The sequence below is a fragment of the Gopherus flavomarginatus genome, chromosome 2, assembly GCF_025201925.1.
Source record: "Gopherus flavomarginatus isolate rGopFla2 chromosome 2, rGopFla2.mat.asm, whole genome shotgun sequence".
Lineage (NCBI taxonomy): Eukaryota > Metazoa > Chordata > Testudines > Testudinidae > Gopherus > Gopherus flavomarginatus.
Window position 1 is genome coordinate 55,411,837 of NC_066618.1, and position 26,804 is coordinate 55,438,640.

General features: G+C 43.1%; 1 protein-coding gene across 1 annotated transcript in view; it reads left to right on the top strand.

Moving 5' to 3' along the window:
* The first annotated feature begins 13,525 nt into the window (after positions 1-13,525).
* SCIN (scinderin) overlaps positions 13,526-26,804 on the top strand; it is a 154,688-nt gene continuing 141,409 nt past the window's right edge. Inside the window, 6 exon segments of the mRNA XM_050938788.1 lie at positions 13,526-13,635; positions 14,527-14,656; positions 14,658-14,985; positions 20,533-20,617; positions 22,294-22,433; positions 23,494-23,578. Of these exon segments, the coding sequence (XP_050794745.1) occupies positions 14,559-14,656; positions 14,658-14,985; positions 20,533-20,617; positions 22,294-22,433; positions 23,494-23,578 (736 nt within the window). The 5' untranslated portion in view covers positions 13,526-13,635; positions 14,527-14,558.

Genomic DNA, 26,804 nt, shown 5'->3' on the forward strand with positions numbered 1-26,804 from the left:
GCTTAAAAACTGATTCTTCTTTTACCACCGTATGTTGTCTACTTTCTCCTGAAAACAGCCTATAGTGAATCTTATTGCTCTGCACATAAAAGCCCTTTTGTTGTTCCCCCTTCCCTGATGTCTGTCTGTCCAAAAGTCTAAGCTCCTCAGGGCAAGTACCCATCCATTCCTTTGTGTCTGGAAAGCCCCAGCATATTGGGGGATTACCATAAACGAATCAATGAAATTAATAAGCACTTTTGGGGAAGGGGGCTTTTAAAGACTTTTTCCTCTTAAAAATATGTTTGAAAAGAAAAGAGACAATCTTACAATGTGCTGAATGCCCTCAATGGCATTGAATGTCAAAGGAGTGGATGGTACTCAGCAGAGCAGGAGAAATATGACGGGTGCGGGTTATTTGTCTGAATAAAGACTTTAATTTGACTATATTCGGAATTCCTTTCATTCGCTTTCTGTAAATATTTATATATTGTTACAATAATTTATTATATATCTATCTGTGCTGGAGTAGGGGCCATAATAACTGATTGCGCTAGGCGCTGTACAAATACATGACAAAAAGTCCCTGTCCAAAGAGCTTAGTGTAAATATAAGACAAGAAACAACATGTGGATACAACAAAGAGATGGAAGCTAAGAAGGAAATAATGGAAGAATACTGCTCAGCAGTCACAGCACATCACTTTCCCAAACACTGTCAAGTCCTTTATATGCACCATGGCCGAAAAGAGCTTTTGGTTTGTGAGAACGCCCACAAAAAGGAAGAAGTGCAGGGACTACGCAAGCAATCCAGGCCTGAACTATCTGCAGATCCATCTTGAAAGTGTCTTGTCATTTGAGAGTCGTCTAGTCAGAGCAGGGCCGTCCTTAGGCATAGGCAGAATAGGCAACTGCGTAGGGCTTCACACTGCCTGGGGGCACCACTCTCCAGGCAGCCCAGACAGTGTAGAAGCAGGGCTGCTGGGTCCTAGAGAGAGCCGAATGCAGCACAGTCTTAGGAATGGGATTGGCTCCTGGGGTCTCTGGGAAGGGGAGGGGGTGGGGGTTGGGAAAGGAGCTCACCTGTGAGTGTGACTCTTTCCCCCTGGCTGAGATCAGGTGAGGCTGTGGCTCTGGAACCAGTATCCTTTGTTGTCTCCCATAACATCCATTCTTCTCCCCCCTGCCCCACGGAGCACCCCCTCCTTTCTCCCTCCTCCCCAGGAGCACCCCTCTCTCTCTCCTCCCTCCCCTCCGTCAGGGCTAGGTTGGGTGAAGTGCTGGGCGGGAGGGGAGGCTGGCTGGCTGCTTGCTGAGGAATGAAAGTGAAAGTAACTCACTTCCTGGGCAGGCAGCCAGAATTGGAACGTCACACTGCCTATATAAGACAAAGCCCCAAATATCGGGACTGGCCCTATAAAATCAGGACATCTGGATCTGGCCACCCTAGCTGGGGAGCGCCTCTCCCCCAGGCTGGCAGCTGCCAGCGATCCATCTCATCCGGGGGGAGCTGCACAGGGCAGGATGAGCTGCTGTGGCTCCATGGGTGCCCTGTCCCTGAGATCAGATGCTGTGCTAACTTCACCATGGTCCATAAGGCTGGTGGTGTTGCCTGTTGGCGTGTGATTGGACCTGAGGGTTTGCTGCTGCTGTTGCCACTCTGCACCCCAAGAGGCGGATTTTGGGGTGCTGCAGTTTTCCACCTATCTCCTCCTCTACTGCAGCTGTTGGACCAGCGGGCTAGGGGGTGAGCCAAGCATGAAAGCAGTACTGTGTTGCCATTTAGATTGTCATTTAACAACTTTGTTTGCCAAAAATTCTTGCTAACAATCCTGAATCCAATTTCAATATTTTTTTTTAAAAAATCAATATTTTAGCCAAAAACAGAAAATTAAGTTGTTACAATTATTAGTGACAGGTTTGGTTTGAGGCAGGGAGTGGGCCAGTTTTCATCAGAGAAACAAAAAATGTTGACTGACTTTCCTATAGCCTGTTACTCCTGATAAGAGCCCTCCAACAACTGTAATATGCTCATCTCCTTACTAGTGTATAAAGCAGGGGTCGGCAACCTACGGCACACGTGTCAAAGGTGGCAGGTGAGCTGATTTTTGATGGTATGCAGCAGCAGGCTGAGCGGCTCAGCCCATCACTGCTCTGGGGTTCCGGCTGCTGCCCTATTGCCAGCTGGGATACCAGCCATCGGCCCCACTCAGCACCTGCTGCTGGCCTGGGGACCCCCAAGGAACCCCAGGCTGGCAGTGGGCTGAGCAGGCCAATTGAACCACTCAACCTGCTGTCCGCCTGGGGTTCCATTCACTCAGCCGGCAGTGGGCTGAGTAGGCTGGTGGCGGGCTGAGTGGGCTGGTGGCGGGCTGAGCAGAGCTGGTGGGGGGTTGAGTGGCTCAGTCTGCTGCCAGTCTGGGGTGCCAGCAGCACTCAGTCTACTGCTACTCCAGGGTTCCGGCTGCCGGCCCCTTGCCAGTCAGGAGCTCAGCCGCCAGCCCCACTCTGCCTCCTGCCAGCCTGGGTGAGCAGAATCCCAGGCTGGTAGCGGGCTGAGGGGGGGGTTGGAGGCTGGGATCCTGGCTGGCAGGAGTTGGTGGTCAGAACCCCAGATCAGCAGCGGGCTGAGCAGGGCCTGGGATCCTTGTCTAGGGTTCCAGCCACCAGCCCGCTGCCGGTTTGGGGTTTCATTTACTCAGCTGGCAGTGGCCTGAGAAGGACCGGTGGTCAAGACCTCAAATAATAACAATAGTTTATTTATATAATATAGACATGGAGAGAAACCTTCTGCAAATGTATTAAAATTAAAATGTATTACTGGCACGAGAAACCTTAAATTACAGTGAACTTGGCACACCACTTCTGAAAGGTTGCCGACCCCTGGTATAGAGTGACCATATGTTGTACTAAGATTCTCCTGCTTTTTTTTTTCCTTGTGAGTCAGTATAACTTTTGCCAGCCCAGAAGTTGGGCAGCCAATGTTTTACGTTTTCACAATGTTTTCTCCAACGTTCATAAAGTAAATACATAGTTAATATGAGTTAAAAAGGCCAGGGACACTTCTTTGTGAAGAATCTGTACAGAAGATCATGCCCATAGACGATCCAGAAAAGAAATTTGAGGTTGAATTTTTTAATGTTGTGATGGATAAAGCAGTATCTGCTGTTGATGAAAGGTTTAATACCTTGCAAGTACACCATGAACAGTTTGGATTTTTGTATGACATAACTAAATTCAACGAAATAGGAAAACAAGAGCAACTAATGACAAAGTGCAAGAATCTAGAGAGCCTCCTGAAGCATGGTGATAGTTTTGATTTAAATGGACTTGAACTGTACGAAGAATTGAGTACACTGTCATCAATGTTGCCACATGCAAAATCGGTGATGGACATTGTACAGTTTATTCATACCCGCAAACCTGTTGACATATATCCTAATGTGTACATTGCCGCTCGTATTCTACTGACAATTCCTGTAACAGTAGCATCAGGAGAACGGAGTTTCTCAAAACTAAAGCTCATTAAAAACTATCTCCGCTCTACAATGAGTCAGGAACGCTTGACTGGTCTTGCTGTTCTTGCGATCGAACAAGACACGACTTTGTCTTTGTCATATGATGACATTATTACTGATTTTGCAGCCAAAAAAGCCAGAAAGATTGCTTTTAATTAAAAACAAATCTTTGTTTCAATACCTCTTCATATAAATTTCCAATAAAATTTGATAAATTAAAAAAAATATATTATTTGCATCATTCTGTCATATCAGAATTTTTTCTATAGTGCTGCTTCTGTAGTGCTAGTCCATCAGCATTACAGTGTGCTTAATTAAGTTAAACTGGTTTTAATAATGTGAATGTGGCAAGTTTTCCAATACTATAAGCTTATGTTTGTGTTGCTAAGAGCAGATCAGGCACAGGGGCACCAGTTTAATAATCTCGCCTAGGGCACCATAAATCCTAAGGCCGGCCCTGAGTCAGGGAGTAGAAAAGAATGTCACACATGATTTAGGTGACCAATCACACAGCCCAAATAGTGAATTACAAACCACAAACTCTCAAAGCCAGAGCAGCCATATTGGGTAGCTGGTAAGGGAACATGAACATAGGTCTACTTCCTGCAGATCAGACAGACAGCTGAGCAGCTTGTTGGTCTTTTATCTGACAACCTGGGAGGCAGCTGATTAGTCACAGGTGGGACCTAAACCAAACTCTCTTAAAAGGCCAATCCACCCCATGATAGGCTGGGATTTGGTAAGTCACTGTGAATTATGATGGCTTGATTATTAATTTCACCTGCTGCCAAGTCATTGTTTGTTTGTTTGCTTTTACTTTTCAGCCCTATTTTGCATTTTGGAAAACCCACCATACAGAGGTACCAGAATTGGCTGGAAAAGGACAATTTATTTTTCATTCAAATTTATAATTTTTCTAAACTTCCCATAAAAATGTTTTATTGTTTGTTTGCTTGGGAAAAAAACTCCAAAAAAGTTTTTTTTTCCAATGTTTGTTGATTAAAATGTAACAGCTCAAAGGACAATTAGCGTTTGGCAGGGTGAGAGACGAGGGGATTAAAAGAGGTGGGAGTGAATAAATTAAATTCTGGGAGTTGGGAGAAATGGGCTAAGATGGCTTTGCAGTCTGTCCTGAATAGCCTCATTCTGGGAATAGCAGCTGTGGTTCTTCAAAGGCTGCCTTAAGGGAACCAGAAAGGCTGAACAATTGCTGGGAATATGGAGGCTTTGGGTCCCTTGAGCCCAGGGTAATAATCAGGGGATGGACAAGGCAGGGAAAAAACACATGTATGGCATAATCCCAAGTGAAAATGTTTAATCTTAGATGTGCTGCTCTTGCCTGTAGTGAATGCTCTCAAGAGGCAGAGGGGTTGCAGACAGAGCCCTGTCTTAGGTCCATGCTGTAAAATGCAAGATTAGTGGCAATGAAGTTTCAGCTATTCAGGATTTAATTAGAAATGAGGCCCCTGATCTTCCTTGTTTTACCCAAACTTGGTTCACTGACATTCTTGGGCTGGCTTGGCACAGCTGGTTCCAGCTGCCTGTTCAGTACAGTATCAATTTGGCCAGGAGGTGGTGTAGCCTTGTTAGCCTTCTACACACACACACACACACACACACACACACACACACACACACACACACACACACACACACACACACACACACACACACACACACACACACACACACACACACACACACACACACACACACACACACAGCAGCTGGCAATGAGCAGGGATATCTTCACTTTCCCCTCTTTCTCCTGGCCACTGTCCCCACATTGGTGCCTGGGATGGAGGCAGCCTAGAAACCACTACAATGACTCTATACCGCCTCTCTCTTCAGGATTCCCATATGCACTAGAGTAGTGCAAAGCTGCTGAAAGCACTGGAGAATCAAATCAATACCTTATAAAGGAGATGAAAAATACCCCCCAAACCCAACTGAAACCACTGAGGTTGGAGGATGGAAATGTGATATGTATAGGCTGGGTTGCAATTTACTTTTTCTGGTTTCCTGGCCATCCAAAATATTCCACTTGTCTGTTGCTCCTGAAGCAGAATCTGAGGTCATTACTTTCCTGTCTATCCTGGGAGACTGTTCTGCTCCCCTATCTCACATCTCTGGGCAAAGCATATGAGTGATCAGGAAATGATCTCCTGGAGACCTGAGTTTGGAGAGCTGTTCCCCAGAGTAGATGAGACAGTGGGCAATATTCTACTCTCAAATACACTGATGTAACTCTGGAGTGACCCTGTCTAGTCATCAATTGGATTCCAAGGAGTAAGAAGAAAGCTTATTCTCAGGGCCGGTGCAACCATTTAGGTGACCTAGGCGGTAGCCTAGGGCGCTAGGATTTGGGGGGCAGCATTTTCTTCGGCAGCGACTGCGGCGGCCAGATCTTTGGCTGCCCCGGTTTCAGCCGGCATTTAGGTGGAGGGAGCTGGGGCAGGGGAGTGCGAGAAGAGACACCTGCAGCAAGTTGGGGGGGGCACACAGGGGAACTCGCTGCCCCAGCTCCCCTGCCCCACCTCCTCCCTGAACACGCTGTGGCTGCTTCACTTCTCCCACCTCCCAGGCTTGCGGCGCCTAAGCTGATTGGCTCCGCAAGCCTGGTAGGTGGGAGAAGTGAAGCAGCCACAGCGTGTTCAGGGAGGAGGCGGGGCAGTCGTGAACTGGGGCTGGGAGGGGGGTGCCTCAGGGCAGAGGGTGGGGAGCAGCCAAGGGGGGGCACCTCAGAGCGAGGGCTCGAGGACTGGGGAGGGCACAAGGTGGAAGTTTCGCCTAGGGCGTGAAACATCTTTGCCCCGGCCCTGCTTATTCCATACTTACACCAGTGTAACAGAGAGCAGAATCTGGTTCATAATGTCCTATAATGCTCTTGCCCAAATCCCACTCCATAGACATGAGGGGAAAGAAAACCTTTCCCTGACATCAGAGGATTAGCATTATGCTCTGATATGTGAGGATGGTAGTACTTACGATTATATCCTGTTTGGTGCAGCTTCCAGTACTTTTCTACTAAGTGCTTAATCCTGATCTCACACTTTTATGTTGTCTTTAACATCATTGGTTCAGTGTGGTTACTAATATTTTGCACCAGTGTGAGATCAGAATCAGATTCATAAGTATCCAGTGGTGTCCACGTGAATTTCCTGACAAAGAATCTACTTCTCTCATAGCCTGGAGAGTGTTTATAATGAAGTGTATCTGCCTTCAAAATCAGTAGTAAAACTTTCATGAATCTATGAATTTTTGGAATAAAGTTACTGCAATGGGAGTCCATATTGCATAATGTATGATGGGGAGGAGGGATAGCTCAATGGTTTGAGCATTGGCCTGCTGGGGTTGTGAGTTCAATTCTTGAGGGGGCCATTTGGGGAATGGTCCTGCTTTGAGCAGGGGGTTGGACTGGATGATCTTTTGAGGTCCCTTCCAACCCTAATAATCTATGATAAGAAAAGCTCAAGGAAAACTAAAACTAGCACATGTGAAAAGTCATTTTAATGATATAAAATGGAATCTTTTTTTTAAAGCAGTGTTTGGATGATGTTGCCTTTTCCAAAGTGTTGACAAAACAGAATACAAACAATACAAGTAAAATAATTAAAAATAAATGGTGGTCTGGAATCGTATTGTTCAGACATTTATTTTCTGAAGGAGAAGCTATTAATAGGCATAGCTCAGTTCAATTGCAGCATGTGGTTTTCAATGTGAGATCCTCTTTACTTAATTTTCCAGCCATGGTCAGTCACACACAGGTGATCTTCCCAAGATCTCACAATGATTTAATGTCTCAGATTAAAATCCTTTTAGTTTCCCACCTTGCTCTATCTGCTGTACTACATGGTCTGCTTAATCATATTTAATTGTAATAGTAGATTGCATTTAGATGCACATTTATGGTTATTTTGATTAGAAAAATATCACGCTCACTTGCACTGCAGATCTAGATCAAAAAGGTCCTTTCCTAATTTTCACAGTGCTTTACTCTTTGATATAGCAAGTAATAGGCTGCCATCTAGTGGCAATCAAAATTATTTCAAATTAGTTTAAAAATTTATGATGTGAAATTAAATTATGGTTGAAGGCATTTTCTCTTCAATGAAACTGCAGCCTCAGCAGTGCTGGTTTGCAGAAGAGTAATGCAAATGCATCTCTGATTTTAACTCAACATGCCTGCATGATCTTTCCTTCAAAGCCAAAACCTTATCACACATCTCAGCTGAAACTGCCAACTTGGTTTTGGGTTGAAGCCATGAGAAGCTGCATTTTGCTTTGCTATCTATCTATATAAACACTAAACAAAAATATTAAAGGACAAAGGTCCTGCCTGCCTGGATGAAGTTACAATCTAATGGCCAGATTCTGATCAGTTACACCAATGTAAATCTGGAGCAACTCCACTGAAGTCAATGGGAGTTGCTCCAGATTGACATGTGGGTAAGTCAGAACCAAATCTGGCTGTTCTTTTGGAGGTGTGCTCTGTGTGAGAATAATAAGGCCAGGGAAGTGGTCACTCAATTTTGGTGGTAGCACAGCTGGATATCTCCATTATCTTTTTGTGATTTTTCACCCCCAATTGAGTCTGTTATGAATAGACTTACTATAGTTTTGTTTGGTTTCTTCCAAGAATAAGAAACTACCAAGGCTTACCAAGGTTAAAGTCATAACTTAGACCAGTCTTGCTCAAAGCTTGGCCTAGAGTTGCAGTATTTTCTGGGGTCCTGGCCTGAGGTTAAAATTTGCACTGAAATCTGAAACAGGTTTTGTAACTAAATGTTTGTACCATACTAGGTTTTCCTATGTGAATTAATCACAGGACATCAAGGTAGGCAGGCATTATAATGTATTTATAACTTCACACTTTGTCATTCGCAATTCCTTATGCTGAAGGCATGCCATGAGCACACATTGCAAATACTCTGTATATGGTGTGTGTGTGTGTGTGTATTTTTCCTTAAAGTTATATAATCTATAAAATTGTAGGATAGTGTACTTTGGAGGGTTGGGGGTGGTAATCAGTAAATGAGTTAGACTAGTTACCAACTGAAATACAAATGGAAGACTTGAATCTTTGTTACCCTGCACCTTATAGTCACTTACTTCAGTGAAAAGTGAGTGTTATATTGGTGCAAAATATCACCATTCTCATTCACAGCTGCATTGCACACACTGTGCACTACTATATGACTAAACAAGGTGCAGAGCAACAAAGATTCTGGCTCTATGTTTCCAGAAAAAAGTGTGTTCAGCAAAATTCCATCGCTTGACGCCATACAAAATGCCACAGATCTGCTCTCCTTTCAGCTTGTTGCTCTCTCCCCCTGGATCATATTTCCTTTCTAATATCTTTGTTTTCTAACATTTGAAACAATTTCAATAAACTTGTGGCCTTGTTGCTAGGTTTCAAGTTTAATTTTATGCAGCCAACTGAGGCACTATTTTCATTTCTCAATTCTGAATCAAGCCCTAAGGCAAAATGATCCTGTTTCTTAGCAACCCAGATGGGCAGAGCCAGATTATACATTTGAGCTCTTTTGTACAACAAAAGAATAATTAGTTCCCAGAATAAACACGTGCTCATCCTCCCCTAGCACTGTAGAGAAGAGAATCCCGGCTGTGTGATACCACACATGAAGCTGGGCAGAGAAACCTGACTTTACAGAGTGGTGAGTGGTGTCTCTTAACTTCTTCTGTTAAATTCTTCTCTTTGGGGCTGCTTTTGTGGTTGTCACCACATGTATGAATCTGTGTGCACCCGGCGATTAAGTGTGTCTGTTTCTAAGCTACTAAAACATGCACCATAAACAGGGCCGGCTCCAGGTGTTTTGCCGCCCCAAGCAGCCAAAAAAAAAAAGAAAGAAAAAAAGCCACGATCGCAATCTGCAGTAATTCAGCAGGAGGTCCTTTGCTCCGAGTGGGAGTGAGGGACCCTCTGCCAAATTGCAGACGAATACCTGAACCTGCCGCCCCGCTCCAGAGTGGCCGCTCCAAGCACCTGCTTGCTAAGCTGGTTCCTGGACCCGGCCCTGACTGTAAATCAAGAGTGCAGACTCTACAGAGTCGAGAGGGTAACCATGTTGGTAAGCGTGACTGTTTCTTTGGTGAAGTTTATGGATAATCCCAACCTCTTCCTTTTGCCCAATTAAAGCCTAAAAACAGGACCCAGAAACAGTCTGTGGCTGTAAATACACAAGGAGATAGTTCTAAGTAAATGAATAATCTAGGGAGAATTTTGTTAAGTATTAAAAACAAATGAAATATACCTGGTGGTTACTCATCATGAGGCAAATTATCTATTCTCCTCATTTCTCTTCCCATAGGGCCTGCCTTCCTGCAGTTCTATTGAGCAGGAGTGGGGCAGGACTCTGGAAGCCCACCAGAGGGGTTGCAAACCTTCTGACTACCATAAGGCCTTGCTGTGAGGGGACAAGGAAGGCTGGTTGAGGAACAGGGTCAGTAGAGCCATGACAATCTGCATCCTCTTTCTAGGGTAGAATTATCAATAATAATGCAGAAAGGGCAGAAGGATTCTATAAATATTTCTATTCTGTGTTTGGAAAACAGCCAGATGATGTAGTCATCATATGAAGATGCTCTTGCTGTTCCAATAGTAACTCATCAGTATCCTAAACAGCATTTAGACATTTTTAAATTAGCAGTTGTGGATAACTTGCATTCAGGTGTTTTAAAAGAGCTGACTGAGGAGCTTGCTGAACATTGCTGATTTTTTCGATAGGTCTTGGAGTCCTGGGGAAGTTCCAGTAGACTGGAAGAAAGATAATGTTGTGCCAATATTTAAAAAGGGTAGACTGGGATGACCTGACAAATAATAGGCCTGTCGGTCTGACATTGATAATGGAGCAGCTGAAATGAGACTTTATTAAAGAATTAAAGGCGGGAAATGTGATTAATGCCATTCAACATTGATTTATGGAAAATAGATCCTGTCAAACTAACTTGATATTTTTGAAGAGATTATAAGTTTGATAAAGGCAATAGTGATATCCAGTATTTAGACTTCTGTAAGGCATTTGACAAGGTACCACATGACATTATAATTTAAAAAGCTAGAATTATGCAAAACTAATATGGCACACAACTAATGGATTAAACACTGACTGATAGGTCTCATAATGTAATTGTAAATGGGAAACTATCATCAAATGGGTGTGTTTCTATTGGGGCCCTACATGGATCGGTTCTTGGCCCTATGCTGTTCAACATCATTAATGACCTGAAGAAAACATAAAATTATCAGTGATAGTTTGCAGAGATCACAAAGATTTGAGGAGTGGTAAATGAAGAGGACAGGTCACTGATACAAAGTGATCTGGATTGCTTTGTAAATTGACCGCAAGCAAACAATATGCATTTTTAGTGTGGCTAAATGTAAATGTATACAACTAGGAACAAAGAATGTAGGCCATACTTATAAGATAGGGGTCTCTATCCTGGGAAGCAGTGACTCTGAAAAACATTTGGGGGGGACATAGTGGATCATCAGCTGAACATGAGCTCCCAGGGTGATGCTGTGCCCAAAAGAGCTAATGCGATCATAGGGGAATCTTGAGTTGAAGTAGAGAGATTATTTTTACCTCTGTGTTTGGCAGTAATGTGACCTCTGCTGGAATGCTATATCCATTCTGGTGCTCACAATTCAAGGATGTTGATCAGTTGGAAAGGATTCAAAGAAGAGCCATGAGAATGGTTAAATGATTATAAAACGCGCCTTAAAGCAGTGTTTCTCAACCCTTTTGAGACCAGGGACTGGTTTGCTGCCTTCCTCAACTATATCACGAAGATCTCAGGGACTGGTGCCAGTCCACAGATCAGTTATTGAGAAACACTGCCTTAAAGTGATAGACTCAAGGAGCTCGATTTATTTACCTTAACAAAGAGAAGGTTAAGGTCTGACCTGATTATAAGTATCTACATGGGGACAAATATTTGATAATGAGCTTTTCAGTGTGGCAGACTAAATTATAATAAGGCCCAAATGGCTGGAAGTTTGAAGCTAGAGAAATTGAGACTGGAAATAAAGTGTCAATTTTTAACAAGGAGGATAACTAACCATTGAAACAGTTAGGAACATAGCGGATTCTTCATCAGTGACAAAAAAAAATTCAATCTTTATTTCAGATATGTTCTCATTCAAAATAATTATTTTGGGGAAATTCTATGGCTTTGATGATCACAATCAGGCTAGATGATCACAATCAGGGCCAGCTTTAGCAAGTGTGGGGCCTGATTCGTCCTCACCTGGTGGCGCTCCGAGTCTTCAGCGGCACTCAAGGACCCGCCACCGAAATGCCACCAAAGACCCCCCAGAGCGCTGGTGGGTGAGGAAAAATTTAAAAGGCGCCAGCGTGGGGCCCTCTTAGGCCTGGGGCCCAATTCTGGGGAATTGGGTGAATCGGCCTAAAGCCGGCCCTGATCACAATGGTCCCTTCTGGCCTTTAAATTATATAAATCTCTTTCCATTTGCCCTGCGGAGTGGAGGAAGCAAAAGTTGCAAGGGCAAAAGCACTGCTGCTGCCTCATGGCCTGATGCTAGGATTCTTCAGTCCGAGCCTCCAGTAATCTCCCAAGTCCAGAACTGGATACCTAGGTTGTGCACTTGGGTCAGGAGCTGCTTCACGATAAGTTTTTGATATTCTGAGGATAATTTGGTTGTGATCAGGACATAAATCTGAGACCCAATCCTGCACTGAAATGAATATGAACCTGTTCAATGGAACCTCCAGTGAGACCACTCCAGATGTTGGAGTCTAGGAATTTCTCTTACCCCACTTCCTAATGCTCTGGATATTTATGTTAAGATGAAACCTTAGTTGCTTTGGAATTCATCTGGGCCTGCTACCTATCCTTCACTTGAAGTTGTAATTGGGCACTGTCTACATTAAGGAAACCTACCTTGGAGCAATTAACACTGGTGCAAATCTCCTAATGCATAGGGCTGCACTAGTGCAGAACGTGACTTTTGCTGGTAAAATTTTGCTCTCGTAGGTTATCCATTGAAGCCACATCAACATAAACCATTACTTGCACAGCATACTTATGAATTTCCTTAATGCAGATAGAGTCCTGAGAGTGGGCTCAAGTCACTCTGAATTGACATTGCAGATGTTCAGTTCTGGAGTTCAAATCCAGATGCAAACTACCTGTAAAATTCTGACCTGGCATCAGATGTCGAATAGCCTCCATAGATTTTGGGGTAGGGGTTCAGCTCTGGTGTTTTCACTTGGGCCATTCTCTACTCATAATCCTCTGTGATCTCATGCAGATATGTCCACAGTAACTGACTGTGATGTCACAGAAGATTATGACTTCAAAGAGATACATAATAAGTAGCAAGAGCAGATGAACAGCTAAGCAGTAAGGTTCCAGTTTTTATGTAGGCTTCCTTAGTAATATGAAAGAAAGGGGTGGTGGGGGGGTGGAATCTTAACATTATGATTTATTGGTATCCTAATATGTTAGCCAAGTTCCTGATGTAATGCCATTAAAATCAAATGCAGTTTTTCAAAACTTTGCCTGAGACTCCAGGAATTTATTAAAAACTACTTTTAAAAATAGAATCTAAAAAGAAAAGGAAATTAGCTATAGAACTGTCTTTAAGATCAATGGGAATTCCTCTGTGGATGGAGCCAAGCAGTATGTACCTAGAGAGACAAGGATAAATTCTCTATTGCCCGTCATCTGATTAATGTCACTTCAATGGTGTAAGGGGTCTATAAGAGGATTAGTTACACACTAGCCATCCTTGACTGATGCAACAGTTTCTAGCTGGACATTGCAGCTGGGTATAAATCAGAGCAGTGCAGTGCGGGCAGATCCAAGAATGTGGAGAATCACAAAGATGGCACAAAAGTCGCCTTTATCCTACCCTAGTTCCATTCCTGCACCAGGCAGGATGGAGAATGTGGCCATGGGCTTGATTCTTCTCAGCCTTGCACTTAATGTAGTCATTTATACTTGATCAAAGTGGGTGTAAAACTCTACCAACTCTGCCTATAGGTCCTAGCTGACATCAAGGCTCCATTGTGCTAGATGATGTACGTACACATACCAAGAGACAGAGTCTGCCTTGAAGAACCTACAATCCAAGAGCTTGTCTACATGAACAGGTAGTGCATGGCAAGCTGGGTATACATCTACAGTGCACTGCGATGCCACGTAATAACTGTCTGAGTGGACATCGCTGCTGAATACTAAAAATTCCTTAGTGTGTTTCTATCTGCTTTGAAACAGGAGTAGGTCAATATGCCCTAGGGTCCCCATGGAGAGTTAGTGTGTGGCAAGGCTAGTATAGGGTTGCCAACTTTCTAATCACAGAAAATGGAACACCGTTGCCCTGCCCCTTCCCTGAGGCCACACCCCTTTCATTAGGCCCTGCCTCCAGTCTCAGAGTGCTCAGCTGTCCCCTTCAGCTCCCAGCCACCCGCTGGACTCGACTCTACCCATTTTGTCATGGATATTTTTAGCATAAGTCAGGTACAGGTCATGGGCTTCTGTGATTTTTTGTTTTGTTTTGTTTTGTTTTTTGTTTGTCTGTGACTTGTCTGTGACGTTTACTAAAAATAACCATAACAAATTCTTAACCTTATTCATATCCAGTTCACTTTAATGGGGCTGTAAGTGGGGGTTCACCTGTTCAGATCAGCTTACAGAATTGAGGCCTATGGGACTCATCCAGGACAATGCAGATACTACGGTGATTGAGTGAGGTATAGGAACTTATGTAGAATGGAATAGAATCTCTGGTGGAGCAAGACGTTGAACCCAGCTCCAGAGTCCCAGTTTGGTGCCATAACTACAAAATCATCCTTCCCTGGTTCCCAGCTATAACCACCCAATGATATTATTCTAAATACTGATATTGAATGAAATGTAATGAAATCCAAAGTTTTACAGACATTCATTTATCTTAACTACAATAATACTGTGCAGCACTGGATACGTAGTCATTGCTAAACTCATGCAAAACTGTCATTAATCATATGCATTTTTTTTTCCAGGGGTTAAAATACCTGTGAGGAAAAGTCCCATAATGCTCACCACTAGCTCCAAAGGCAAACAGCCCACCTTCTGTTTTGAAAGACAAATAAAATTTTCTGCATGCCTGGATTTGGCCTTTGCACAGAATCAAAGCCACCCCACAGAGGGATATATGGCAAAAGCAGCCTCCCGATTTTAGCCACAAATTCTATAAATCTTCCAGGCCTTCACGAAAACCACCAGAAAAGGAAAAGGAAGATCTGAAGAAGGCCAATAGCACAGAATCTGAGACTAAGCAACAGCTGCCAGAGATAAAGTCCAGACAGTTCCACACTGCTTTGGAAAGGAAGAAGGAGTTGCCCAAGATTGTCACAAGGTTTCCACACGTGGGCTCATATGAAGTGGATATAATGTTTGTGAAGAATGGAAAATATAAGACTGGCATATACCAAGATCCCAAACCACATGATTTTAGGCAGGTAAGGTATGTAAGAGTATGTCATAGTGGTACGTCTACACAGCACTTTGGAGTGAGTGGAAACAAGCCTCCCAGCCAAGGTCAACAGACTTGGCCTGGTGGGGTTCAAGTTACCACTCACGTATAGTGTGCACATTGAAGTTGCAGCTTCGGCTATTCAGCCCACCCCTCTCCCTAGGCGTCAGAGCCTGAGTCGCAACTTCAAAGCACTGTCTACACACTTATTTTTACAGTGCTAGCACATCAGAACATAAGAAACGGCTATGCTGGATCAGACCAAAGGCCCATCTAGCCTAGTATCTTGTCTTCCGACAGTGGCCAATGCAGTCGATCCAGGCTGGGAGGCTTGCTCCAAAATGCTGTGTAGACATACCCTTAGACTATTTGAAGCAATTTCTCTCTCACTAGCCATAAAATCTATGATAATTAACTTTTGAGGCTACTAGATAGACAAGGTGGGTGAGGTAATATCTTTTATTGGACCAACCTCTGTTGGTGAGAGAGACAAGGTGAAGAAGAGTTGTGTGCAAGCTTGTCTCTCTCTCACTAGCAAAAGTTGGTCCAATAAAAGATATTACCTCACCCACCTTCTCTGTCTAATATCCTGGGACCAACACAGCTACACCACTCACTACATAAGCCACTAGATGTCACTCTTGCAACAAAAACTTTGACCAAACAAGGAAGTGCAGTAGTTAACATCTAACTTTGCTGTATGCAGCTGGATACAAGCTATAATTAAGAAAAAAATAGTCTCTGAAAAGCTTTGTTGAAAGCACAGGGGTTCCCTGATGAATCTAGCTTTTTGGAGCTCTCCATGAATTTTGCATAAGAGATTGAAATAAAAAAAATGAATATGACTTGTTCATGACTAATTCATTCCCCCTTACCTTATGATTTTTCCTCCCTCCTTACTGGCTGCAAAGTCTGATCTCCAACAGCAGTGCCTGAATTCCCCAGCAAACTGGAGGAGAAAACTTATCACATTTATTATTTGTATTTATTATTTATTTGCATTAGAGTAGAATGGGGTGAAAATTTTCAACCAAAACTCCCCCCTGACAAAAAAAAAATTAAAATTAAAAAAAGCCCGCAGATTCAAGTCTACTGAAACATTTTGTGAATTCATGTCAATTTTGATCAATTCCTTTGGTCAAAACAAAACAAAAAAAAAGAAGTTGGAAATGTAGAAATGAATCATTTCAGTTGTTCAGGCTAGATTCACCTAGAGATTGAGATGCCAGTCACAAAACAGACATTGTGGTGGTGTGGACGACCTAAGGTCTATTCAAGTATTTTATACCAAGTGGAATAGCTTCAACATGTGAGATTAATGCTTTGTCTACACTACAAAGTTTTGTCCACGAAGCAACAACAGCTGGGAGTGTGGAAAAAATCAACCAGGAAAAATAGAAGATTTCTAAGGTGAAAAACAGCAACTTCTCCTCCTCTCTCCAAAACAATTTTTAAACCTTTGTTATAATTAACTAAGAAACCAAAAAAAGCAGCATTTTTTTCTTTGATAGGTCCCGTTTATCAGGAAAACAATAAATAACTTTTCTCCAGTTTCTTTCAGTCACAGCTATAACCCTGAGCCAAATTCCTTTGCCAAATTGCTTTCACGGGAATTTATCTTGCCTATTCTTTGTGTTTACTTAGATTAACTGAAAGCTGATTCTCAGGCCCATGTCTATACTAGGAGTATTTAAGTAATACTGGTCTCTTCTACCAGCAAAGTGCTCCTAGGGTGGACACAACTATACTGGCAAAGCTACAGCTTGTACCAGCATGCTGAAAGCACCGTCCATGAGTGAAACAAGCTAGACTGGTGAAAACACAGCTTTGCCAGTATAGCTGCATCTACAATAGGGGGCTTTGACAGTCACGGAGCGCCCCTGATCAACACAGTTGTGCTGGCAGAAGTTTGTAGTGTAGACCTGGCTTCAGTCCCTTCTTGTTGGCAAAAGAACATTGTCTAACTGAATGCTGTCTCAAGGGAAATCCCCTTGTGCTTCAACACCTTCATTCTACAGGAATCGTAGTGAAAAACTGATTTCCATTAAAATCCACAAATCCAGACTTTTCTCCTTCAACTAAATACTTCAGAGAGGAAGGTTTTTTCCTCACACCTCTGCCTCCCAGGCAAAACTATGCCACTGACAGAAAGAAACCGTATGCACCCAGCCACTCTGATTCCAACCTTGCACTGAGAGTCAGCTCATGCTAAGAGGTAAGTATCCTCAGCACCCAGTGGTTTCAGGATCAGGCCCAAGGGTTGGTTCCCCACTCTAACAGGCCGAGGAATGCAGAACTAAGTGTCTAAGGGTATGTTTCGGTGCTTAATTTGTGCCAGTAAGCTTGCCAGGGCTGAGCCCCAGCATCTCTAGCACTTGGCAGTTCATAGCCCCAGCACCTCTGGGGTTGCCTCATCTGTTATGAATGTAAAGACAATTGCTTGAGCCCTGGCACCTCTTTCATCACAAAGTAAGAACTGGTATGTTTACACAGCGGATGTGGGGAGGGGTGATTCCTAGCTCAGGTAGACATACACATGCTAATTCCACTCAAGTTAGTGGGTTCAAAATTATAATGTGGCCGTGGCGGCATGGGCAGTGGCTCAGGCTAGCCACCTGAGTCTGTGCTCAGGGGTTTGGGGGGAACTATACTCAGGCAGCCACTGCCTGTGTTGTCATGGCCATGCTGCTATTTTTAGTGCACTAATGGGAGCGGAGCTAGTGCATGTCTGTGTATCCATGCTGGGAATCGCTCTCCCAGCTGCTGTGTAGACATACCCCAATTGTTAAACTTTATCATACCACCACAGTTGTAGCCAATTGGCAAACAAACTGCGCAAGTCTAGTAAGCCTAGAATATTTTTCTGGATAGTGATGCAAGTTTGAGAGATACGAAGGGTTAGTCTGCCTAGGGAATTTTACAGGCACAATTATACTGACATAATTATACCAGTAAAAATCTCCATGAAGACGACAAGCCCTTACAATCTCAGTCCCAAGTGCTCCCCTGTGTCAGGACTGCTTTGTGCATTGCCATCAGGGCAAAGCTGCCTTTAAGTCATGGCAGAATCAGACCAGCATAAACTGGTGAAGAGCTGTTTTAGTGGTTTAAAGCCACATTTGCACCCTGTTCTGCTGCGTTTTCCTAGGATCAGGATCAGGATGGTTAGGCCTTGTCCATTGATGTAGCTGCACGACTTTGGTAATAAGGTAAGCAACATTAGTGCAAGTCACTTTTTTACACCAGTGCAGTGCATCTACGTTAAAAATTTGCAGGGGTGTGGTTATATTAGCCTCCAAACCTCTGGTGGTGACAGGTTCTGAGACAAAAGAACAAGGTACAAAATTCAGAGGCGAGATAAATGTCGATGCAGATTATATGATAGTAAGTGGATGTAAATGGCTTTAATTTGGTGGGTTTTTTACACACTAAAAGCCCAGTTACCCTCTCTTACATGGTGTAACTCCCATTGAAATCAGTGGGAGCTGCAACCTGTAACTGAAGGTAGAATTGGACCCCATAGGATTAGAAGCGGATCATACTCCTATTAGTAGCTTTTCCTGCTGTCCTCCATTCTGACCCACTGGTGTGTATATTACACTACATTCCATCAGTTCATAGTTTCGCATCTGCTTTCATCAAATTACCAGTCTGTCGTTTACACCACCATTTAGGTAACCTCTGAATTTGTCCCTGGGACTATTTCTGCTGCACAAGCCCTCACCATTTCAGTTTTCACGTGGCCAGTTAACTAAGGCATAATGTCCCCATAACTTACACAGATCATTAACCCAGACACCACTAAACCTTGTGGTTACCAATTTTCTTCTAAAATACTGGATCACTCACTGCCTAGACACGGGTATGTTTATATCCATTACAGCTTGGGGAGGTCTGAGAAACTTGTGAATTTGCTTTGTGTTTCTACCTAAGGCCCTGGTGTACACTACAAAGTTAGGTTGATGTAAGTCACCCTGTATCAACCTACTTGTGCACTCAAATTTGTCGCCAGCCGACATAAATATCCCATTACAGTGATGCTGTAAAATCATCTCCCCAAATGACATAGAGATGTGGTTAACCTACTGAAGTCAAGGCAGTGCCAAGATACAAATTGTGGGACGTGTCTACCCTAACAGTCCTTCAGCAACTGTCCCACAATGCCCCATTCCCTGTGATGGTGATTACTCTGACCATAATTATGAACTCCACTGCACAGGGGTCACTGTGTGTGTTTTTTTTAAATGTCTTTTCCTGATTGCTCACCTTGGCAAGCACACCTAGGAACTCATTCTTCTTGTGTGCAACTGTCCAGTCAACCATGCCAGCAATCTAATTGGAAGCAGCAGGCTTCAACAAGGAAGTGTTCTTGTTCCCTTTCTAGCACTGCTTTCCACGGATCTCCAAAATTAGGTGAAAGAGCTTACCCTAATGAAAGTCTCTTTTCCCTGCAGACTTCTAAGTCCACTTTATTAGGGCCAAATCTTGTCTTATGCACATGAGGACTCTGTTTGGAGAAAGGTTATTAATTCAGACAAAAGCTGCTACCTTCATGCCCTCTTGTTGCAAATTCCAGGACATTTTGTTTGTTTATTTTAAGTCTGATCTATTTGGAACCCAGAGTCCTTTTTCACTAAATATATCCTTTCGAATAAAGCATCTCTTTGAAGCTCCTTGGCTGCTTTGTTCGAGCATTGTTTCTAGCAAGTCTTAGTTCTCCTGCAACAGGATTCCCTTAAACATGCTTACTGGAGTACAGATTACAGCAGCGTGGGAAACAGTTTCCCATTCTTTGAAAATTTTTGACATTTCCAGTAATTTTCCAAATCTGCACTGGGACAAAACCTGAGATGTTTCAAAATTTGCCATGATCAGAGACCCCATCATGGACCTGAGAAAGTTGTGTTGAAATTAATACATTTCTGCAAAAAGTTTTGGGTTTCAATGAACCAGCGTTCTTTGGTTGATAAAGACTATTTTGTTTGAAAAATCCCTGACCAGCTCTAGTACAAGATGTCTATTCATGATGCTCCTTAGGTCAACTAAATGGCGTTGATGGAGGATGGTCCTAAGTACTCTCTCTGTACAGATAGCTCAACGTATTGACTCCAAGACATCCTCATCCTTAGCTGTTTAGGACCTGGACTCCTTTCTGTGGAAAAATGCTGCGCTGCTATTATTAATTATACTGTGGTAGTGCTTAGGAGCCTCACTCATGGACCAGGATCCCATTGTGCTAGATGCTGTATGAACAGAATATAAAGATGGTTCCTACCTCAGAGAGCTTATCTCTGGGCAAATAAGCTAATGACCAGATGTTTAGCTGGTGTAGTGCCATTGGCACTATACCAATTTAGCCAGCTGGAGATCTAACCCTAAATCTTTTATTTTATGAATGGAAAAGCCATTAAAGCTATTTTTGATGTACTGGTATATCTTGCCCTTTGTCTAATTTCAGCACATAAGGGCTTCTGACTCTTGGTTTTAGTATGATGACAGGTCTGACATTGCAATGTTCCCTTGTCTTGTGCAGTATGAAACTAATATACCAGACTTTGTGACAAGTTACCCCAGAGACCCTTTCAATTTAAAGTTCAAATCTCAGCATTCAAATGCAGGTAAGTCTTTGCTGATATGCAAACTGATTGTACTGTAGAAGTTAGCTATTGATGTGGTAACTTCAGAGGGTAGGAATAAGGCTGTGAGGTAAATGACCTTAGGGGAGGTTAAGTAGCCTCAAATGATGCATAAGGCACTGAATGCCAATATGTCTGGACAATTAGTATACAAATTAAAGTTTATTCCCCTAATTAACATATGGGACCTGTGACATAGACCTGACTCATGCACATCATCTCATTGTCTCAGAATACCTCATGAGGGCAGAGTCAGGTCCTCATTCTAGATCACTGGATTCTGGCAGTGGGAGTAGCATTCATATATGAAAGTAACAGTGGATGGATAAATTGCTTCCAGACATAGATTTACTGGAGATAGCAGTTCATAAATCAGCTAAATTTCACTGTTAAAGCTACAAAGAATCCTCTGGCACCTTATAGACTAACAGACGTTTTGGAGCATGAGCTTTCATGGGTGAATACCCACTTCCTCAGATGCATGTAATGGAAATTTCCAGGGGCAGGTATATATATGCTAGCAAGCAAGCTAGAGATAACGAGGTCAGTTCAGTCAGGGAGGATGATGCCCTGTTCTAGCAGCTGAGGTGTGAAAACCAAGAGAGGAGAAACTGGTTCTGTAATTGGCAAGCCATTCACAGTCTTTGTTCAATCCTGAGCTGATGGTGTCAAATTTGCAGATGAACTGAAGCTCAGCAGTTTCTCTTTGAAGTCTGGTCCTGAAGTTTTTTTGCTGCAGGATGGCCACCTTAAGGTCTGCTATAGTGTGACCAGGGAGGTTGAAGTGCTCTCCTACAGGTTTTTGTATATTGCCATTGTTAAAGCTAGATTGTACCTGACCCATGTGAAAGTGTATGGCGGTGGAGAGGGCACAAGAGATCTTTGAGTCACTTGCATGGCCTGCATAATGGACAGGCACAACTGCAGTCTCTGGCCTTCGGGGAGCACAGGGACTGATCGTTCTCTTCCACCCTGTAGGGGCATCCACAATCCCAGAGTGCAGTGAGGAAGCAGGGCCAGGCCTCTCTGCTCCTCAATACCAGCCCTCTGAATGAGGCCTGCCCAGAAGGGGTGCAAGCTGACTCTCTGGAGATGGATAGTTGCAGGTGTGCTTGCCTGCATGTGGGGAAGTTCAGGGAGGAATTCTTCAGGGGCACTGCAGCTCCACATGCTCCTAATGCAGGGCCCTTATTACATGGCACAGCTGAGGCTTAGAATTTGAGATCTGTGGATTTGAACTCAATGTATGTGCTCTTCCTTGTGCAAACTCTGCCCAGAGTTAGCTTCTGCTATCTTATATTAAGCAGATGGAACATGAGAAGAGTGCTCTTACTGTAATTGCCACAGCTTTCAAGTCACATGTTTCTTGTCAACAATTACACAATAGTTATGGCCACCATACATATATACCCTGTACAGTAAAACATTAATATCATCAAACATTTACAGCAATGGAATGGGCAGGGCGTTCACAAGGGATATGCATTTACACATTTCACATACTCTTTCTGGGATGCTCTCCCAAACTTCCATCTGCTTACAACTCCCCAAACCCTGATGATCCTAGAGCTCCTGGCGATAGTGATGTAAGATATAACTCCAGAGCACAGACTGCCTGTTTCATAACTGCTAGCATGTTGTTTACTTAACTTCTTCAGTTCATGGACTTCAGCCATTGAAAGACAAGCAAAAGGACACCAAGGGGAGATTCATTACATACAAGCCTTGTGAATGCAAATAGGAATCCAGGCTAATTCTGCCAAAGAACTCTTGGCTACTGAAGTCTGCTTCATTTACGGTTAGTTGAACCCTGAGCCAAGCTCTCTGTCTGTCTGTTGTACTCCATTGGGCTTCAGATCAGGCCCTTAGGGACGTTGTAGGTACACTTCTACCTTGATATAATGAGACCCGATATAATGCGGTAAAGCGGCACTCAGGGGGCGGGGCTGCACACTCCGGTGGATCAAAGCAAGTTCAATATAACATGGTTTCACCTATAATGCGGTAAGATTTTTTACTCCCGAGGACAATGTTATATCAAGGTAGAGGTGTAGTTTTGATGCAGCTAATGAGGGCACCAGGCTGCTGGAGAGTTTAGGAGACTCAGTAGATGGATTGTCGGGTTCTCCCCTGTCCCTGGATGTAGTTTGTACCTGGTGGGGGGGTTAGGTGTGGGACTCCCACTGATCCTGGTGGAAGTTGGGAGGATAATTATCTTGGGGATGCTTTGAAAATTAAGCCCTTAATGTTAAATTATACAACACAGCACATGGCAATGGCACATACCCTTATATCTTCAAACTGTCAGGGGACCATGTGGAAGGAAGTTCATTACTGGGGCGGGGGGTGTCATATTCTCTGTGCAAAACATTGACTATTTCCGAAGGTGTGGAGGAGGGAATGATATTGGGAAGGCTTAGAAACATAAACCAAGCACTTAAAGCTAAAATGTCTCTAAACATAAAAGGATCTCTTCTCCCAGTGCACGCACTCAACTCCCATTAATGTTAATGGAGAATGTATTGAACACAGATATTGTTTGAGTAGCAGATGCCCCAAGGTATGAAGTTGTCCTCTTGTGTAATGAGGAGAGACATTAGATCATCTGTCCCAAATCTATTTGCAGCAATAGTTTTGCTATTTAAAAGTAATACTTGTAATATTTGCACAAGCAAATAAGGTGATTGCACATACAAATGTGCCTGAATAGACATTTGGATGTCCTATTCCCTGATTCAGATGTGTAAGCGTGTCTGAGATTCTGGTTCTTTAACCCTCCCATCAAAGACCATAGGAGCATTCTTATGCCCTGTGTGTCATTTAATTGCTCTAATTAATCCTTATTATTCTATTCCTAGAGACACAGGAGGCGACGTGGTGTCCACACAGCATTCCTAGATCGTGTGGATGAAAAGCTACGTACAATATGGCAGGAGGAAGTAGGTGGTGATGTTGTATTGTTCCCTATGGAGCAAACCCAGTGTCTCCTTAGGGCCACATGATGGTTGCTTGTGCAGGGGGTAGCCAGGATCCAATTATTTGTTTCTCATGAACTCCAGGAAGCAGGGAGTGCTGGTGCTGCCAGAAACACTTCATACCTCAGCAGTGGGGCATGGCTGGGTAGAGTGAAGGGAGGTTAAACACAACAAATCCAACCCCCTCCTGGAGGATGGAGTGGAGAGAGCTGCAGACATCCTCAGGTGTTCACTTAGAATGTGAGATGTGCTCAGACCTGGACTGATACTGATAGTTACAATCTCACCCCTCTGCACACTGTCAGAGAAAGGGAACAACAAGGGCCACTGATGACTGAGCTCTGTAAAATGCTCTGGGAGAATTTGAAGTGCTGTGGGAGATATTATGCCTGTTGCTGTCCTACACAGGCATGATGTCTCCATCCATTAACATGCAGGCAGTGCACCTCCTCCCCTCTTGCAGTGGTTCTCAGATCCATAACGGTGCGGTTAAAAAGCAGAATTGGGTGACCTGCTGATTAAAACAGGAGATGTATAATGAGTCACTCATTTTCAGATGCAAAGTCACCTTCTGCCAAATTGCATTCTTCTATTTCTAGCCAGAATATTATTCAGAAAAGCTGCTCTTGGAGACTAGAGCGCTGCTGACATTAACTTTGCTTACATACGTGCATTCCAAACTGACAATGGGAATCAAATCCAAAACCAAGGACATCTTTTATATCCTAAAACACTGCCAAGCACCACTTTAAATAGAGGGTACTTTTCTAGGGAAAGTTGAGTATTTTTATCTAATGTTAGTTTTGTGATTAACTCAATTAAAATTCTTTTTTTACTCTGTATTTCAGGTGGAAATTCACCCCAGTATTGAGGGCCTGCAAAGCCCACATCCCATTGTGCCCTTAACATGGGTCTTGCATACTTTATAAAGCCTGATCTTATCCTGCTGGATAGAAGTGAATTTCACTCTACTGTACTAGCCTCCCCATATTAGCTCTTGCAATCTTCTAAAACCAGAGCCACCCTAACCTAGTGCTGTGGTGAATAAAGTGTCAGAAAGGCTGGTGGGAACTATCCTGCTAATGCCGTTCACTGCAGTCTCAGTGCTTCAGTGATTCTCTGAAGTGCCAAAATGGCAGCCCTGGGAGTTGTGCTTAGCTCCACGTACATTTTTGTCCTGATCAGTTAGGGCAGCAATGCAGCACTTAAAAAATCTGTCTCCTGAGATATTTCTCCTAGCACGCCTCTCCAGCTGTGTTCCATCTGTGGACTTTTTAGGAGTCCTGTCCAAGTTGTTTCAAGCCTTCTCTGTCCAAATGGTCAGCCCCCCAGGAGGAACAGAACTTTCCAACAAATACTTGAATCTTTGAATGCAGTGCTTCGGTGTTCCCACATAGCTGTGATCATTAATATTTCAAAAGCAAATTTTTGATCTTTCAACAGGTGCAGTCATGGAATCATAGCAATGTTGGACTGGAAGGGACCTCAGTAGGTCATCTAGTCCAGTCCCCTGCACTGAGGTTGGACTAAGCATTATCTAGAACATCCCTGATGAGGTGTTTGGCTAACCTGCCCTGAAAAACCTCCAATCATGTGGATTCCACAACCTCCTTACATAATTAGTTCCAGTGCTTAATTACACTGACAGGAAGCTTTTTCCTAATGTCTAAACTACATCTCTCTTACTGCAATTTAAGCCCGTTATTTCTTGCCCTGTCCTCAGTGGATAGGGAGAACAATTTATTAACCTCTTTATAACAGGCTTTTATGTACTTGAAACATGCCCCATCTCAGTTTTCTCCTCTCCAGATTAAACAAAGCCATTTTTTTCACTTTTTCCTCATTGATCATGTTTTCTAGACCTTTAATCATTTTTGTTGCTCTCCTCTGAATTTTTTCCAATTTCTCCACGTCTTTCCCAAAGCGTGGTGCCCGAACTGGACACAGTACTCCAGTTGAGGCCTGGTCAATGCTGAATAGAGTTGAAGAATTACTACTTGTGCCTTGATTTTACACTCCTGCTAAAACAGCCCAGAATGATGTTTGCTTTCATTGCAACAATGTTACATTGTTGACTCATACTTAGTTTGTGATGCACTACAAAACTCAGATGCTTTTCTGCAGTACTCCTTCCTAAGCAGTCATTTCTCATTTTTTATTTGTGCATTTGATTATTTCTTCCTACATGCAGTACTTTGCATTTTTCCTTATTGAATTTCATCCAAGTTATAGCAAACCAGTTTCTCCAGTTTGTCAAGATCATTTTGAATTCTAATCCTAGCTTCCAAAGCACTCGCAACCCCTCCCAGCTTGGTATAATCCACAAACTTTATAAGTGTACTCTCCATACCATTTCCAAATCATTTTTGAAGATATTGAGTAGAACCACATCCATGAAGATTCCTGCAGGACCCAACTCAGTATGCACTTCCAGTTTGAACCAGTGATAATTACTCTCTGGGTATGGTTTTCCAAGCAGTTGTGCACCTACCTCATAGCAGATTCATATAGGCTATATTTCCCTAATATACTTAAGATAAGATCATGTTAGACAGTATCAAAAGCCTGCCTAAAGTTGAGATATATCACATCTACTCTTTTCTCCCATCCTCCACAAGGTTTGTTACCCTGTCAAAGAAGGCTATTAGGTTGGTTTGATATAATATGCTCTTGACAAATCCCTGTTGACTGTTCCTTATCTTAATATTTTCTAGGTGCTTACAAATTGATTGTTTATTTGCTGTATTATCTATTGCTTCACATTTGTGCCAAAGGTACCAAAGTCAAGCTGACTGGTCTATGATTCTCAGGTTGTCCTTATTTTCCTTTTTATAGATCAGTCCTTTGTAAATATTCTGTTCTTACTTTGCTTTCAATTTCATGGGGTCTATTACAAACCCAATGCAGCCTTATATTGTATATTGCACTAAAGGAGACTGTCTTAATTTCACAGGCATGCCAGCCCAAATAGCAGGAAGAGGAAAAAGCAATGCAGTGGAAGTTTTCTAGCAGGATCCAAGTCATTGCACCAAGTCCAGCCTTATGAAATGCATAAACCTCAGCAAATCCTGTGAAAGATACTAGTGGTGCTTCGCTGCATTTCTTGTATGTCCTGTTGTGTCAGATGTCAAATTTCTGAGAACTCCAACCTGGAAAAACTAACTAGGGCTAGATCCTGAGCTGCTGTAAATCAG